The sequence below is a fragment of the Penaeus vannamei genome, chromosome 43 (genome assembly GCF_042767895.1).
Source record: "Penaeus vannamei isolate JL-2024 chromosome 43, ASM4276789v1, whole genome shotgun sequence".
Taxonomy (NCBI): Eukaryota; Metazoa; Arthropoda; class Malacostraca; order Decapoda; family Penaeidae; genus Penaeus; species Penaeus vannamei.
Genome location: NC_091591.1, coordinates 92,501 through 110,000, shown reverse-complemented (window position 1 = coordinate 110,000; position 17,500 = coordinate 92,501). Strand labels below are relative to the sequence as shown.

At 38.8% G+C, this 17,500-nt stretch overlaps 1 protein-coding gene across 1 annotated transcript in view; it reads right to left on the bottom strand.

The window, feature by feature from the left end:
* The window catches only part of LOC113822862 (lymphocyte antigen 75), a 104,175-nt gene that overhangs the window by 72,692 nt on the left and 13,983 nt on the right, over positions 1-17,500 (bottom strand). Inside the window, exons 5-16 of the mRNA XM_070119242.1 lie at positions 16,096-16,157; positions 15,006-15,161; positions 12,570-12,643; positions 10,723-10,832; positions 9,775-9,978; positions 8,771-8,905; positions 7,880-7,996; positions 7,284-7,445; positions 5,796-5,900; positions 4,993-5,160; positions 2,673-2,855; positions 1,310-1,465 (exon numbers count right to left, since the gene is read on the bottom strand). Of these exons, the coding sequence (XP_069975343.1) occupies positions 1,310-1,465; positions 2,673-2,855; positions 4,993-5,160; positions 5,796-5,900; positions 7,284-7,445; positions 7,880-7,996; positions 8,771-8,905; positions 9,775-9,978; positions 10,723-10,832; positions 12,570-12,643; positions 15,006-15,161; positions 16,096-16,157 (1,632 nt within the window). The remainder of the gene's footprint in view (positions 1-1,309; positions 1,466-2,672; positions 2,856-4,992; positions 5,161-5,795; positions 5,901-7,283; positions 7,446-7,879; positions 7,997-8,770; positions 8,906-9,774; positions 9,979-10,722; positions 10,833-12,569; positions 12,644-15,005; positions 15,162-16,095; positions 16,158-17,500) is intronic.

Here is a 17,500-nt window from a genome sequence, read left to right as displayed (position 1 = left end):
GAAAGAGACTTTTAGACTAGACAGAAGCGTCGAATACAGTCAGTCGCGTACGGTCAGTTATATACAGTCAGTCACATGCAGTCAGTCACATACAATCAGTCACATGCAGTCAGTCACATACAGTCAGTCACATGCAGTCAGTCACATACAATCAGTCACATGCAGTCAGTCACATACAGTCAGTCACATACAGTCAGTCACATACAGTTAGTCACATACAACCAATAGCATGCAATTTCATACAGTCAGTCACATATAGCTACTCACATACAGTCACAGACAGCCAGTCGCATGCAATCTCATACAGTCAGTCACTTACAGTCAATTACATACAGCCAGTCGCATGCAGTCTCATATTCAATCGCATACAGCTACTCACATACAATCAGTCACATAAAGTCAGTTACATACAGTAAGTCACATACAACTAGACACATACAGCCATTTGCATACAGACAATTCACATACAGTCACAGTCATTCACATTCAGTTAGTTACACAAAGGGACGGAAATTTTAGACAAAACCAAAACGTGCATACAGTCTGCCACATATTTGCTGCAGTGAAAGATATGGTGGTATAATGTGCATTTTACAATTAGTTAATACAAATGCAATATAAGTTATTGTTTTTTCTTCTTTTTTGGGGGGTTGTGTTACTTTTATTTCGGGTTACTATGAAAGGCAACCATCATCAGTTTAAATAAAGACGATTTGATTAGTTAAATTGATAACTGAAAATCTTATCGATTTATCAGTTCTAAAAATCATAGTAATGATTAACAAAAAATAAAGGTCTTCCTCCTTTTTCTTCTCCTAATTTCTTTCTTTCACTTTCTCTTATCTTTTCACACAAAAGAAAAAAGCGAAATAGCCTCACTATAAAAAAAATAATAATAATCCAAAAGAATAAAACCAAAAAAAACAGTAATTCATGGACTTGAAATTCCATGATTTTACCCCAGACGTTCCCCTGGCGAATTTTCGAGAAAAAAAAGTAAAAAAAAAAGATGATGGTTTGGATGCATGAAAAGTCTCACTCGTCTTCAAAATCGATACAGTGAACGTGGTGAGACAAGGACCATACGCATCATATGCCAAAGCGGAGGAAAAGCTGTACACAGAGAAACAGGAATTGGCACAGAGGGAAGGAATGAAGAAATGAAGGAAGGAAAAATGAAAGAAACATACAAACAAATAATAAATCAACCAAACAGCCATAGAAACATTCAATCTAAGAAACAAACAATCAAACAAACATTTTTTTCTTCATTTTCATATCTAAAACAATATCAGACCGCCCTTCTCACCTCCACACTCCTCTCTCGGGTATCCTCCGCTTGGTTCTCCGTCATTCCAGTTGAAGAAAAGAACAGGGGTTCCATCTAACCACCTGTGCCCGTCTTGGTTGTTCATAAGACCGATGAACAGCGTCGATTGGCTAAGGTGTTGTTCCTTTACCATGTCTGTAAGGGTGTAGAAGGGGAGAGGGGGGAAGTTGAGGGGTGGGGTGTTAGTCAGGGCTGTCTGCTTTTCCGTAGTAACATTTCTGCCGTTCTCTACACATCAGTTGATAAATAAAACGGATATAAATAATAACATTGGAATATAAACTATCATAAACGATGAATATTAGCTTGCAGGATCAGTCTGGTAATTATATGATTCCCTGCGTTACGTCCTTGTTTATTGTACTGCATTAAACAATATACAACAAATACATTACCAGGCCAGTAATGTAATATTCAACAACATAATGCACCTGCATCTCCTTATAGAAAATGTATTAAATGTATAAATTAAGAAAATGCGACATTGTGTTTAAAAATTTGATTTATCTAAAAATATACGACTGTTCATAGCGAATGTGTTGTAGGGCTGAAGGTTTAAAGTGACTGTATGGGACTGTGGCTCTGCCTTTGATGACGCCTAGATAGAAGACCGGCTAAAGTGACATCGGATGAAATTTCCGCCGCGATGACGTTCGGTCAAAAAATTATATCCGTTCATACCAGGATGGTTTCAATAATTTTCATGTTTAATTTATTTGAACATGGAAAATATCTCATTTTTGTTTTAAACACTTTTCCTTTGCATCAAAACATCAGTAGCCATAAAAAATAACAAAAATGTGGCCCTCAGGGAAAAAAGTCCCTAGTGACGTCGCCATTTGTCGGTCCTCTTTTGTTTCCATTTGGCAGACGAATTTCTGTAGAATTCCAGCGTTTTGCTGGGTCGTTGTTGTTGTTGTTGTTAGACGTTTTTGTTTTGTCATTATTGTTGATGTTATTCTCATGATTATTATTTATTGCTCTGGTTCTTGTCATTATTATCATTAGCATTGCTACTGCTATTATTAATGCTACTATTACGATATTACTACTACTATCACTACTCTCACAATTAATATTACTGTTATCGTTAACAGTAACGACAACAATAATAATGATATTAATAATGATGAAAATTATGATGATAATAATGATAATATTAATAATGGTAATAACAACAATAGCATTAATATTAACAATAGTAATAAGGATAACCAACAATAATAATGATAATGATAAAAATAATAGCAATAGTAATGACAACAGCATTAGCAATGATGATAGCAATAATAACCATAAAAAATAATAATAATACGACACTAACAATGATACCAGAACCCACCATCCACGAAATCTTGCTCCTGCGCCGTGGTCAGTGATACCAGATCCGGCTTGCTCTGCCCTTCGTAGTGAGAAAGCTCCATGCAGTAATGTCTCGCGTCATCGAAGCTCAGCTCTTGAAGCTCTAAGCGGTAACACTCGCCGCTCACCGGGTTCTCTGTCCAGCCCCAACCGCAGCCGGAATCTGTTTGTTTGTTTGTTTTTTTTGTGTGTGTGAGAGAGAGAAGGGGGGGAGGAAGGGGAATATGTTAGAAATTGATCGTTTGTACAAATATAAAAAGTTCAGGTGAAGTAAAAGAACAAATATAGGTATAAATGTACCTATGTATGTATATGTGCATGCATATATAAACATTTATATGCCAATATGTAATTCTTAACACTACAAATTTCGGTTAATTTTTCGATTATGACAATCGGGACTTCCCAGACAATATTTACATCATCAGATTTATTCTCATGTGATGAGAATGAATCTGGCTTAAATAAGAATAATAGCAAACAGAAACGTATAAAACTTGCACAAAAACGCTAAAAATCGGCTAATGAAACTCTACGGACATGTCCGCCACCTTTGAAAGTCTACGCACCGACGCGCCACAGCTCGAAAAACTCTACGGGAATCCAACCCACCTTTCGTCAAAATATCTACGGGATTTCACACCTTAATAACTCAAAAAAACGTCCTAACCCATAACCCAACCTGACCTAGCAATTTACGGTGCCTCCGAGAGGAGAGTTGATGGGGGGCAAGCCCCCCAACACCCCCCGGGACACATTCTCTTCACCTCGGTATGTACGGCAAGATAGAGCTACATCCATACTGTAAACAATAAACCAAATATCACTATATATCGAAAGACCGAACTGTCAATTTTCCTTCGCTTCTTTCGGTCGGTCTATTGTGGATCGTGGATCGCTTCGTTTTTATCGCTTTTTTCGGGATTTGCGGTACTTGATGGCCTCAGAAATCGAACTGCGATAGTTATTAAGGTCTTTTTCTTCTTCGTTTCCACTATATAGTCTTAAGAACAACCTAGAATCGACGTAAGACAAAAACCGAAACATTTCTCGCCGGTCTCCTGTCACCGGACTGCCCTGGGAATCGTCCTGTCAAACGGCGGTAGAACGCGAAAATACGCCTGTGCAGAAGGTGCTTCAGACCGATTTCCTTAAATCACTGTCTAACAAATCTTGAAACATGAAAATGAGGTAAAACAATGTTAACAAAGGCCTTTGAAAGCATATATGTGGAACAGCAGACACTGATAATTAGCCAAATATAGTTTTGCCAATGGCGTAGTAATGCATGAACTACTTAACAGAGCGCAAGAATGAGTTGACTGGTCACAATTTTGTTTACATTCACGATGTCAACATGGCGAGGGACTTAGAAAATGATGGGTGGGTCTTCTCTCTTCTCTGTCGTGTAACTCCTTTATTTTCGATTTGCACACCTTTTGCCATAGATGAAAAGTGTCTCAGTTTACGTCAAGGTAACCGTTCCATATCTTTTTTTTACTGTAACCCTGATTGTTATCCGCGGTAATTTTACCCAAATTTCCATACCTGCCTTATCGCTTCCTACATTGTACAGTTTGTCTTAAATATATCGTAGGCACATACCCGTTTTCTTTGATAATTTAGTTTATATTACAGAAAACGTATCATGTGATGCATCGGGAACCAATTTATTCTTTAAAGGGATAACTTGCTCATCTATCTACATGGTTTTGTTTATTTTGGACATTGTTTGTCCATTTTGGGTTCCTTCCTACCCTATATTCGTTTGTCTTTTATGTATTACTAGGCCTTTTATATACTTGCCTTTTTTTCTTTTTTTTCTCTGTTCTTCTTCCCTCTAATTTCTCTTATTCTGTAGTCTCCCACACCTCATTGTCCCTTTCTCTTCTATTCTAATACCCATATTACTCCCATTTCTACCCTCCGTCTCTTCCTCTTTCTTACCTTCCTTGTCTTCCTCATCCTTCGTCCTTTTACCTCCATTCTCATCTCCTCCTCCCTCTCCCCATCTAATCCTAAAATCTGCTTCCCTCCTTTTTTATCCATGAACCAATCTTCCTTCTCTCTCTTCCTCTCTTTTCTTCCCTTCTTTTTTACTCCTACCTTCCTCCCTCTCCCTCCCTCCTACCCCTATTACCCCATCCTTCCTCCTTCCCTCCTTTCCCCCCATCCCACTTCCCCTCCTTTCTCCCATCCTCCCTCCCTGTCCCCTCCCATCCTCCCATCAACAACCATTCCCCTCCCATCCCCCCATCCACCCTCTCAATCCTCCCTCTCCCCTCCCATCCCCCACTCACAATCAGGATAGGGCGTGGTCGTGGGCTGCACTGGCGAGACGGGCGTGGCAGAGGCCTTGCTCTTGCACGCAAACACACGCGCGAGGTGGCAGGGCAGGTCGTTCCACTTGCCTGTGTCCGCTCGCATCTCGCCGCAGTTTTCGTTCCCTGCGTTGCCATTGGGCTCGCCTGGGGGGTTCAGGGGGTCAGAGGGTGGTCAGTAAAGGGGTAGGATGATGAATGTGCGCGTGTGTGTTTGCATACATGCATACGGACACAGGCACAAAGATACGCACACGCTCGCGTACTCATTCGTACGATCACGGGCATACATTTAAAGGCACGCACACATGAATATACATACAATTATCTGTATCTATCATCTACTTTTGCAACAATATATATAGCTATATATTTATTCTATAAACCAAACCTCTCTCTCTCTCTTTCTCTCTCTCTCTCTCTCTCTCTCTCTCTCTCACTCTCTCTCTCTCTCTCTCTCTCTCTCTCTCTCTCTCTCTCTCTCTCTCTCTCTCTGTCTCTCTCTCACTCCCTTTTCCTTCCTCTCCCTGATTCTCTCATTCTCCCTTCCTCTCCCACCCTTCCCCTCTCCCTCTTTCCCTCATTCTCCCTCATCTTCTGTCCCAACTCACTCTCTCTCTCTCTCTCTCTCTCTCTCTCTCTCTCTCTCTCTCTCTCTCTCTCTCTCTCTCTCTCTCTCTCTCTCTCTCCTCTCCCTCCCTCTCTCCCTCCCTCCCTCCCTCCCTCCCTTTCCCTTTCCCTTTCCCTCTCCCTCTCCCTCTCCCTCTTTCCCTCATCCTCACCATCATTCCAGTTGGTGATGGAGACCTTAGTGTTGTCGCTCCAAACCCAGTCGTCCTCGGTACCTCTGTCATTTAAACCGATCCAGCCGTTCCCCATCATGTTATCTGCGAGGAAGGAAAGGGAAGATGGTGTGAAGCTGGTGTTACTTTGGTGCTGATCTGTGTTGATTTGGTGTTGATTTGGGGTTAGGCTATGTCAGTTTGGTGTTAATATGTGATTTGATGTTACTCTCTGTTAATTTGGTGTTAGTCTGTGTTATTCTTTTGGTGTTATCTATGAGGAGAGACAGGAAAGCTGGTGTGAATTTGGTGTTAATTTGGTGTTAATCTATGACCTGAATTTGCTGTTCGTTTGATTTGATGTTATTCTTATGATGTCACCTGCGAGAAAAGAAAGTGAAATCTGGTGTTGAATTGGTGTTCTTTTCATGATCTTATTTTCAAGGGAAAGAAAAAAAATATTTGACGCTATATCTATCATGTTATCTCTGAGGATGAGAAGGAAATCTGATTGTAATTTAGGGTTAATCTAGCCACTAGGAGGGCAAGGCAGGCCAAGTCAGTGCCGGTTCCAAGCCCGGGTAAATAGAGAGGCATGGCGTCAGGAAGGGCAACCGGTCACAAGAACTATCTGCCAGAACCAAATTTGGCATTTATTGAAATAACACCACCTGGACATTGACGACATACAGGTATTTAATCACTTTTAAAAACACAAAATATCAGAATACTGAAAAAAAACAAGTGAGGGGAAAATCTGAAATGGTAATTTTCTTAAAAAAAAAAATGTACGCTCGCCGGATTGTGAAAACAACGACGATATAACGAACCCATAAAGTATGGGACAAAGCTACAGCAAAAGGAGAAGTTAGTCTTACATATTATCTGCGAGAAAGGATGGGAATTTTAATCTCACTTTAATGTTATTATTATATTGTTATTTGCGACAGGGAGAAAGAAACATCATTTGATGTTATCTTTATCATGTTATCTATCACGTGAAAATGGAAATGTATTACTGATTCTAATTCTGTTATTTTCTGAAGTTATATACGAGGAAGAAAAGTGAATTTGCTGTTATCTCTATCATGTTATCTGAGAAGAAAAAAGGGAATCTAATATCTATTCAATGTTACGTTTTGCAAATGGCGATACAATGGTAAAGAGTACAGTTATTAAATTGTGATTTGTGGAGAAGTTTTTTATGTAAAATTTGCACGTTCAAATATTTAAAAGGTAGGTAATGTTGTGATTTGAAGGTGTACATGTCCATGTTTGTGTGTATGAGTATGTGTGTTTGTCTGTATCTGTATGTGTGTGTGTTGTGTGTGTGTGTGTGTGTGTGTGTGTGTGTGTGTGTGTGTGTGTGTGTGTGTGTGTGTGTGCGCGCGTGTGTGTGTGTGTGTGTGTGTACGTGTGCGTGTATGTGTACATCTATATGTGTGAAAGGACCCCCCCCCCCCCCACGAGCAAATCAACCGCACTCACTCGACACGAAGTCTTGCTCGGCCCATGTGATGAGCGACACCAGGTCCCCGCCGTCGAACTTCTGGCACTCCTCCCGCGCCTTCTGCCAGGACTTCTCGACGGCGCTGAAGAGGTAGCAGTGCTCGAGATTATTCACCCAGCCGTCGGGACAGTACTCGAGTTCTGAGCGGGGAGAGAGAGGGGGGAAGGGAGGGGAGGTGAGGGAGAAGGGTATAGGGGAATTAGTAGATTTTTTTTTTTTTTTTTTTTTAGGGGGATGAAGTTTTTTATGAGCTTGGAAGAGAGAAAATATAAAAACAGGCAAGAGATACGAATAAAGGGGAAAATATGGTTATTCATACATATATACATATCATCTATTTACACATATCCATCTATATTTGTCTATATCTACATATATGCATTTCTATATCTATATATATACATTTCTATATCTATATATATACATTTCTATATTTATATATATACATTTCTATATCTATCTATCCATCAATTTATTCATCTATCTATCCACCTACCTATCCATCTATCCACCAATCTATCCATCTAACCCCCTATCTGTCCACCTACGCCCAAGATCCCAAGAGAGGACCTACTTGGAGGAGGCAGGAGGGTGAGGCTCTCCCCCGCAGGAATCTCGCAGGCGTAGTGGTTCTTGGAGGCGCAGTCAGTGGGGACCCAGGACGAATGGAGGGTGTCGCGGGAGTCGGATCCTGTGGGGGAGGAGGAGAGGGTGAGGGAGGGAGAGACAGGGGGAGGGAGGGAGAGGGGAGAGGAAAGGGAAGGGAGGGAGAGGGGAGAGGGGGAGGAGGATGGAGGGAGGGAGAGGGGATGGAGGATGTAGGGAGGGGAGGAGAAGGGGAAGAGAGATGAGAGGGCGAAGGGGATGGAGGAAAGGAGGAATGAGAGGGGGAAGATGATGGAGGAAAGGGGAGGAGGAAGGAGAGGGGAAGGGAGGGAGAGAGGAGAGAGGGTAGGGAGGAAGGGAAAGGGAGGGAGAGAAGAGAGAAGGGGAGGAGGAGGGAGAGAGAAAAGTGAAGAAAGGATGGGAGGGGGAAGGGGATGGGAGGATGGGGAGAGGGTGAGGGAGGGAGGGGACAGGGAGGGAGAGATAAGTAGAGAGGGTGAGGGAGAGAGTGAAGGGAAGGAAAGAGAAGAGAAGGGTGCGAGATATGGAGAGAGAGAAAAAAAAAACGAACATCCCTCAGAATACCATAACACACCCACATCCACACCCACAAACACCCACCCATCCACCCATTTTCCCTTACCACCCACTTCCACCCCTCTTCCCATCCCCTCCCTACCCCCTCCCACCCACCCACCCTCCCTCTTCCCACCCCCTCCCACCCACCCACCCTCCCTCTTCCCACCCCCTCCCACCCTCCCTCTTCCCACCCCCTCCCATCCACCTTCCCTACCCCCTCCCACCCACCCTCCCTCCCTCTTCCCACCCCCTCCCTACCCCCACCCTCCCCCTGTCTCACCTTTGATCTGGAAGAAGGTGCATTTCTTCACATCCGAGTCGATGGCGTCTTGGATATTTTCATCGGAAACAAAAGTGAAATTCTTGGATCCCATAGTCGTGTCGTCGACCCAGTAGAAGCCGTCGCCGGGATTGCCTGAGCGAGGAGAGGGAGGAGCGAAAGAAAGGGAGAAAGAAAGAAGGAAAGGGGAGAGAGATGAGGCGTTGGAGGAAAGGGGAGAAGAGCGAAGGAGAGGTGTTGAAGGAAAGTGAGGAAAAGGGAGGGAGATTAGGTGTTGGAGAAAAGGAGAGGAGCGCGAAGGAGAGGTGACGAAGGGAACGAGAAATGAAAGTGAGAAAAGGGAGCGGAAAGGGAGGGAAAGAAAGAGAAAAGGGAGGAAAAGGGACAAGAGAGGGAGGAAAAGAGAGAGAATATGTGTTAAAGGAAAGGGAGGAACGAAACAAAGGGAAGAAAGGGGAGAGAGAGAAAGTGGTGGAGGAGGGGGAGAGAGAGGTAATGTTAGATATGCTGGAACGTTTTGCTCTCTCTCTATTTTTCTCAATCTTTTTTTTTATCAAAACCATAAAACTCACTATGCAATTCTCACAGATATATATACAATTTATTATCCTCACTAAATATTCTTTATTTCACTATGCCATCTTCACCACCCACAGTATACGACCCTATACAACCCTAACTACACAATACTCACTACGTTATCTTGAAATATAACCGCCATTACTCCTCACTATACAACCCTTATTACACACGTAATACTCGATATACAATACTATATTTCACGCAATACTCACTATGCAATCCTTATTACATCCAAAATACTCACTGTACAATCCCTATTACACAATACTCAAAATACAATCCTTATTATACACAATACTCACTATCCAACCTCAGTCACACACAATACTCACTGTACAATCCTTATTACATCCACAATACTTACTGTACAATCCCTATTACACAATACTCAAAATACAATCCTTATCACACCCAATACTCACTGTACAACCCAATCCACAGCTGGTCCGTCTCCGGCATGTGCGCTCGGAAATACTCGTCCTCGGCCAGGGTGTCGAGGACGACCAGCTTCGCCCCCACGTCCTCGCAGGTCGTCTTGGCGTCGTCCCACACCAGAAGGTCGTCCTCCTCGGTGTTGAAGTAGTAGCAGGAGTTGCCGAATTCCTCCCAGCCGGCCACGCACGCTCCTGGGGGAGAGGCGGGAGGCGAGGGTGAGGTTTGGATCGAGGAGGTGGTGGGGGAGGGAGGAGGAAAGTGGAGGTAGGGGAGGGGGTGGAGGGGGGGGTGAGGGGGAGGGGTGAAGGAAGTTGGTGGTGGAGAGAAGTAGGGGAAGGGGGAGGGGTTGATGGGGGAGGGGGAGGGGAATGTGGTGGAGTAGTAGGGGGAGGAGGAGAAGAAAAAGAAAGGAAGGGGGAAGAAGGAGGAGAAGGAGAAGGACAAAGAGAAGGAGGATAAGGAAGAGGAGAAGGAGAAAGAGCAGGAGGAGAAAGAGAAGGAAAAGGATAAAGCGGAGAGGGAGGAGAAAAGGAGAAGGAAATAGAGAAGAAGGAGTAGGAGAAAGAGGAGACGAAGGAGCAGCAGCAGTAGCAGTAAGAATAGTAAAATTTTGATAGTAGCAATAATAAGAAATTATTGCCATATTACATTGTCATTTCATCATTGTCAATATCATCATAACTACAATATTTGCATGGAAGTGCGCGCGTGCGTGAGCGTTTGCATGTGCATGTACGTGCATGATCGTGAGCATGCGTGTGCGTGCAAGGTCTATATAAGTACTTATATAGACCTTGTGTGCATGTACATAAACGTGAGCGTGCTTATACGTCTGTGTGTGTGTGCGTGCGTGTATATGTACGTGTACGTGTATGTACATGTGCATTCGTGAGCGTGTGTGTGCGTACATGTGCGTCCACGCCACTCTCCCGCACCTTGCTTCTTCTGGCAGAGGAAGTGGTAGTCCTCGGTGAGCCTCTCCACCACCCACTTGCCGTCCTTCTGCTCGTGGTTCACCACCGCCGCGCCGAAGCCGTCCAGGGATCTGGTAAGGGCGGGGGAATTTTATTTTTTCTCTTTATCGCCATTAATATTGTTATTGCTGTTGTTGTTGTCGCTCTTGTTGTTGTTGATGCTGTTGTTATTACCATTGTTATTATTATAATTGTTATTGTTATTATGATCATCATCAGTATCATTGTCATTATCATTATTGTTGTTATCTGGAGTTGCAGTTATTATTATCATTCTTATTATTGTTATGATTATCATTACTACTATTATTATCATTATCATTATTGTTATCATCATTATCATCATTCTTATTATTACCATTATCATTATCATCATCATCATTGTTATTATTGTTAGGATTATCATTATCATTGACTTTAATGGCCTTTTCTTCCAATTTTGTCCTAATTTTTATGTGAACATGAAAGTTACCTTGGTTTTACATGTGATCGTATTTGTATTATTAAGTACAGTTAATGGTAAATCATCATACTTATATCTTGAACACAACATACACTATATCAAAATATTCACGCATGAAATCAGTCAAATATTCTCCCTGGCACATTTTCAAATATTTCTACTAGAAAAAGAAAGGTTTAATAAAATAGTCATTGGGAAACTGCTGCATTCGAGAATGCAAAAATAGTACTGTTGTTAGAACAAAGTATTTAATCAAAGATTTATAAACGCGACAATTACATTAAAAATCAGCCTATGATTGTGCGAAACTGAAGTTAAATTCTTTCTCATATTCATAGTCTCCTGTGACGTACTCATTTTATTATTTATCTGTTTATTTACATTTTTAAAGGGGTGACCATATACTTCGAGTGTCCCCACAGATAAGCTGATTTGGCAATCCCAGTTGCTAAGTGCGTCTACTTTCCTTTATAAAACTAAGAGTATATCTTATCTGGTTATGTCTTACCTCCAACCCTAAGACAATCGAAAGAGTATTATCTAAGCTTTTAAGTTTTTATATTAGGTTTTCATTGCCATTAGGTTACCAAATATTTACGGTTGTAGAATGCCTCACAAAATCAATATCTAGTCGTTTTCATGATTCCCAGAACTGTTCTAGTGAAACAAAATTGATTGACGATGATTTATTGGAAATGTCGAAGCTTTGTAGAAATATATATTTTTTTTCAGCTTTTGATTTTGTTGTTGTTATTGTTATCGTTAAAGCACAATGTATTAAACGAGTGTAAGCTAATCTATATATACTTCATTATACACTATAAACAAAAAAAATCATACACATAAAACTACATATAATAATACATTCTACTTTGCATAATACGTCTTGCTATCAAATATTAATTACAATACATTTCAACACGTTCTATAAATAACCAACTTCATTTTTCTCGCTCGATTGCACCAAAATTATTTATTAATTCAAAATTCGAGTTTATTTCAATTCCGCCAAAAAATAAACAAATAAATAAATAAACTAATTAATTAATAAAATAAAAATAAAAAGAATGCTAGATATATCCAGGCTTTGATTTTGTACTTCAAAATTACCAGCATAAAAATAAACATTCAAACTATTTATGAATATATGAAAATACAATATAATATGTGAAAAAATGGGAAAACATATCTACGCCACATAATTCAAACCAAAAACTCAAAAATGCATATCCTAAAAATACAAACACACAGAGAAAAAAAAAATAAATGCAACACACTGAAAAGATAGATAACAAAACTAAAGAAAAGGATGATAAATAGATAGATAAATAAAATAAATACTTACTCCGGCTGGTCTTCGTCCCAGTGGGTATAGTTGAGGGCGCTGCCGTCGCTCCAGCTCCATTCTCCCGGGTGATCCTGAGGGGATACGAGATTATTTGTATTTTTTTTTCCTGTTTGCTTGCTTTTTCATGTTATTTTTTATTGTTCTTCGGAATTACTTGCTTTCTATCTTTCTTGTTATCTTTTCTTCTTCTTTATTAATATTATTATTATCATCATCTACTTTTATTTCTTTTTGTTTTCTATTCCTTCTCACTGTTCTCTTGCACTTTGCCATCTTCTTTTACAGATAAGAGGTTATATTTTTTTACTTTTTCTGTCTTTCTTATTTTATTTTATTGTTCTTGGGAATTTTTTGTTGTTTTTTAGCCTTCTTATTTTTTTTAAATTCTTTATCCGTATAATTTTTTTTCTTTTTGTTGCTCTATATTTGCTTATTTATTATCCTTTACCAAATATTTTTTTCGTCTTTATCAGTCATTATTATTATTATCATTATCCATTTCTTTTTTGTATTTTTCTTCAGATTTTTATTATTATTATTATTATTATTATTATTATTATTATTATTATTATTATTATTATTATTATTATTATTATTATTATTATTATTATTTAACTTTTTTTTTCTTATTCTTTCCTTTGCTCTCTTGTACTCTGCCATCTTTTTATGGATAGATCTTGTCTTCAAATACAAATTTAAATACTATATGAACTAATTTATGTGTTGCCAAAAAAATACGAATTTGCACCTTGAACCGTCTATGTATATGTATACACGCATACACACACACACACACACACACACACACATAAATATATATATATATATATATATATATATATATATATATATATATATATATATATATATATACACTCAGTAAAATAATTGATCATTAATAATATGAAATTGTAAATATGTTAAAAGCGGATCACTTAAGGGTTGCCAATAGATCAAAATGGTCCTCTAAAGTTGATTTGTCATCCCTGATGTGTGATTATCTTCATCTGTCTTTGGGCAAATTTGTCTAAGACTCCCACGAAAATGTCTTTAACAAGCAGTGTTCGTGTGTGGCTCGGCCGGAGTTTTAGAACAGGTGTGGAAGTGTCCCGCGTAAGGATTGTCTTTAGAACCACAATGCAAATTTACAGAAACCTGAATATCTTTCTAAATCAAAAATAATAGAGAAAAAACTTGTAAGCCTCCCTTGGCATATTTTTAACGCAATTTAGTAGTTTTACAAATACTTTGTTTACATCCAGAAGGTATGTCTTTAATTTGTCCTTATACAATTTTTCCTTTATTGAAGATTATTCCGCTTTGGAAATAAAAAGAAAAGCTTCGAGGCCTCTATTGATAAATTATTAAATGTTAATTGAACCGTCTCCTATATTTTATTGCTATGTAGAAAATAATGATAGCGGCACACACCTTTAAAACTGATGCAGTGACAATAAATATTGGGTGCCACACCACATTCAGATACACTAAATGTGTAATATTAACGTCATGATATAAGTGAAATTTATTGCCATATTTCCCTTATCATAACATTACAATAGATTTTCAAAATAGGGTCTTCAACGATTTACATGTGTTTTGTTATCAGTATTAACTTTGAGATGTGACAAAAGCGCAAATTATAATCAAAATCGTAACAGTCATAGACCTTTCGTGAATACCACCCCTGCCTCCTGGTCAGTGAAATCATATTAACACCCAAACAAATATTTCATCGTGCAACAGCTGCATATCATCGACATTATGGCATGTGTGTGTGTGTGTGTAAATATATATAAACACAAAGATACTATTGAGTATTCTGTGTATATATATATATATATATATATATATATATATATATATATATATATATATATATATATACATAAACTATCCTAGCCATAATGCAAAAATTAACTCATACACACAAATACAAATGCACACACGTACACACACTCAACTACAAATACAGTACATCTTACATTAAATAACAAACTATCACATACAGCCTAAAAAATACACGTATAAAAAAAAAACATATATAAACATACACTACACAAAAATATACATATATACAAAAACCAACATATTTAAACACAAACACCACTGCAAAAAATAAATTATAGCCCTACACCTTGAGAAAAGAATAATAAGTAAACACATTAACAAAAACACACACCACGCATACTACACCTACACCATAGAAAGACAGACAAACAAACAAAAACATCTACAAAAACACCACACCCAAAAACAAACACTCACATACCCTGACAGAAATTAATGACAAAACACGTAAAAAGATGTATAATAAAATAATGAAAATAAAAAAGCAAACATACACCTTTTAAAAAACGAACAAAAACACATGCCCACACCCACCACACCCACCCACCCCTACACACACTCCACCCAGCCCCACCTACTCACCTCCTCACTCAACCCAATCCAAATATTGTCGTGTACTTCGAGGGCAAAGTCCGTGGCGAACTGCTGGTCGAGGCTGCCTGAGATGGTGATGAGGTCAGCCCCGTCCACCCTGCACTGGACCCGCCCGTTGTGCCAAGGTTCGGGCGCGCTGGATTTCTGCAGGGAAGAAAAAATGGTGGGTGGGTGTGGGATAGATTTTTTAAATATATATTTGTTTATTTATTGGTCTGTCTATTAGCTAATTCATTTTTTGTATTCATTAATCTATTTATACATTTGTATATCTATTCACTAGTTAATTAATCTATCGATTTATTTGTTTATTCATTTATTTATCTATTTATCTACTTATTCATTTGTTTATTTGCTTGTGTTCCTGTCTGTTTGTGTGTTTCTTCCATGGTTCCTATTTCTATCGTTTTCTATCTGTTTCTCCCATTCTCTAACTTTCGTCTCTCCCTCATTCAGTCTCTGTCTCTTTATCTTTCACTCTCTCTGTCTCTCTATCTTTCACTCTCTCTGTCTCTCTATCTTTCACTCTCTCTCTCTCTCTATCTATCTATCTATCTATCTATCTATCTATCTATCTATCTATCTATCTATCTATCTATCTATCTATCTATCTATCTTTCACTCTCTCTATATATATCTTTCACTCTCTCTCTCTCTCTATCTTTCGCTCTCTCTATATATATATCTTTCACTCTCTCTCTCTATATATATATCTTTCACTCTCTCTATATATATATCTTTCACTCTCTCTATATATATAGCTTTCACTCTCTCTATACATATATATCTTTCACTCTCTCTTTATATATATCTTTCACTCTCTCTCTCTCTATCTATCTTTCACTCTCACACACACACACTCTCTCTCTATCTTTCACTCTCACTCTCTCTCTCTCTCTCTCTCTCTCTCTCTCTCTCTCTCTCTCTCTCTCTCTCTCTCTCTCTCTCTCTCTCTCTCTCTCTCTCTCTCTCTCTCTCTCTCTCTCTCGCTCAATCATTCACTCACTCACTCACTCTCTATCTATCTATCTAGTCATCTATCTATCTCTATCTCTCTGGTCTTCATATTTTAGCTTACCTTATAACACAGATCTTTCAGTTGCTCCCAGCCCATGTCTACGTTACACGGAGGTGGAACATCTGTTGGAAGAGGAAAATGTGATTTAATGAATAAGGAAAGATATGTACGTAAATGCATACATGCAAACATACATACATTCATACATACATACAGATATCCATACACACATATATCCATACATACATACTTACATAACTACATACATCCATGCATGCATGCATATATACATACTTACACACATACATGTACACATACATACATGCATGAATACATACACACGTACATAAATACATAAATACATACATGCATACATACATACAGAAAAAATATAGAAAAAGGAACATCTACAGCTAGTACTTCAGTCATATCAGATAAGGAAAGATATGATATCTTACTTATCTGAATGTGACACTATATATATTGTCTTTCATTCGATAAACTACTGGCATGGTAACTAATGTACGTATTTTTGTGTGATGATTTATGTATTTGTATTGGCTATCAAAAGATTTTGTAAAGTCCCTCTTAAAAATTAAAAAGAGGTCGGCTTATTTCATCGACGTTTGTGATAAGATCTGATTCTTTCGTAATATGCGGAAGAAAATTAAAAGTAGGTATTTCTCTCTTTTTTCTGTTTCTATCTCTTTATTTTCAGTTCTCTCTGCTCACCTCGTAGTTTTATCTCTGTCTCCGTCTCTCTCTCTCTATCTATCTATATCTTAACAAACTTCCATCTATTTTTCTATATATCTATCTATCTATCTATATATCGTCTCTTAACTGACATTCTCAATGAAAGAGCAATTATTCACGAATATAAAAGATTTTCTTTCTGTTTATCCATCTACCCATCTCTCTCTCTCTCTATATATATATATCTCTCTCTCTCTCTCTCTCTCTCGCTCTCTCTCTCGCTCTATATATATATACGTATATATAAATATATATATATATATATATATATATATATATATATATATATATATATGTATATATATATATATATGTATGCTTTATACTTACTCCGCACTATGTCTCTGTTCCGTTTCTCTCTCTCTCTCGTCCATTTCTCTCTCTCTCTCTCTCTCTCTCTCTCTCTCTCTCTCTCTCTCTCTCTCTCTCTCTCTCTCTCTCTCTCTCTCCCTCTCCCTCTCTCTCTCTCTCTCTCTCTCTCTCTCTCTCTCTCTCTCTCTCTCTCTCTCTCTCTCTCTCTCTCTCTCTCTCTCTTACTTTCTCTTTCTCTCTCTCACTCTCCCAGTCTCTCAGTCTCTCATCTCTCTCTCTCTCTTGTTCATTCTCTCTCTCTCTCTCTCTCTCTCTCTCTCTCTCTCGCTCTCCCTCTTTCTCTCTCTTTCTTTCTCTCTTCCTCTCGCTCTCGCTCTCGCTCTTTCTCTCTCTCTCG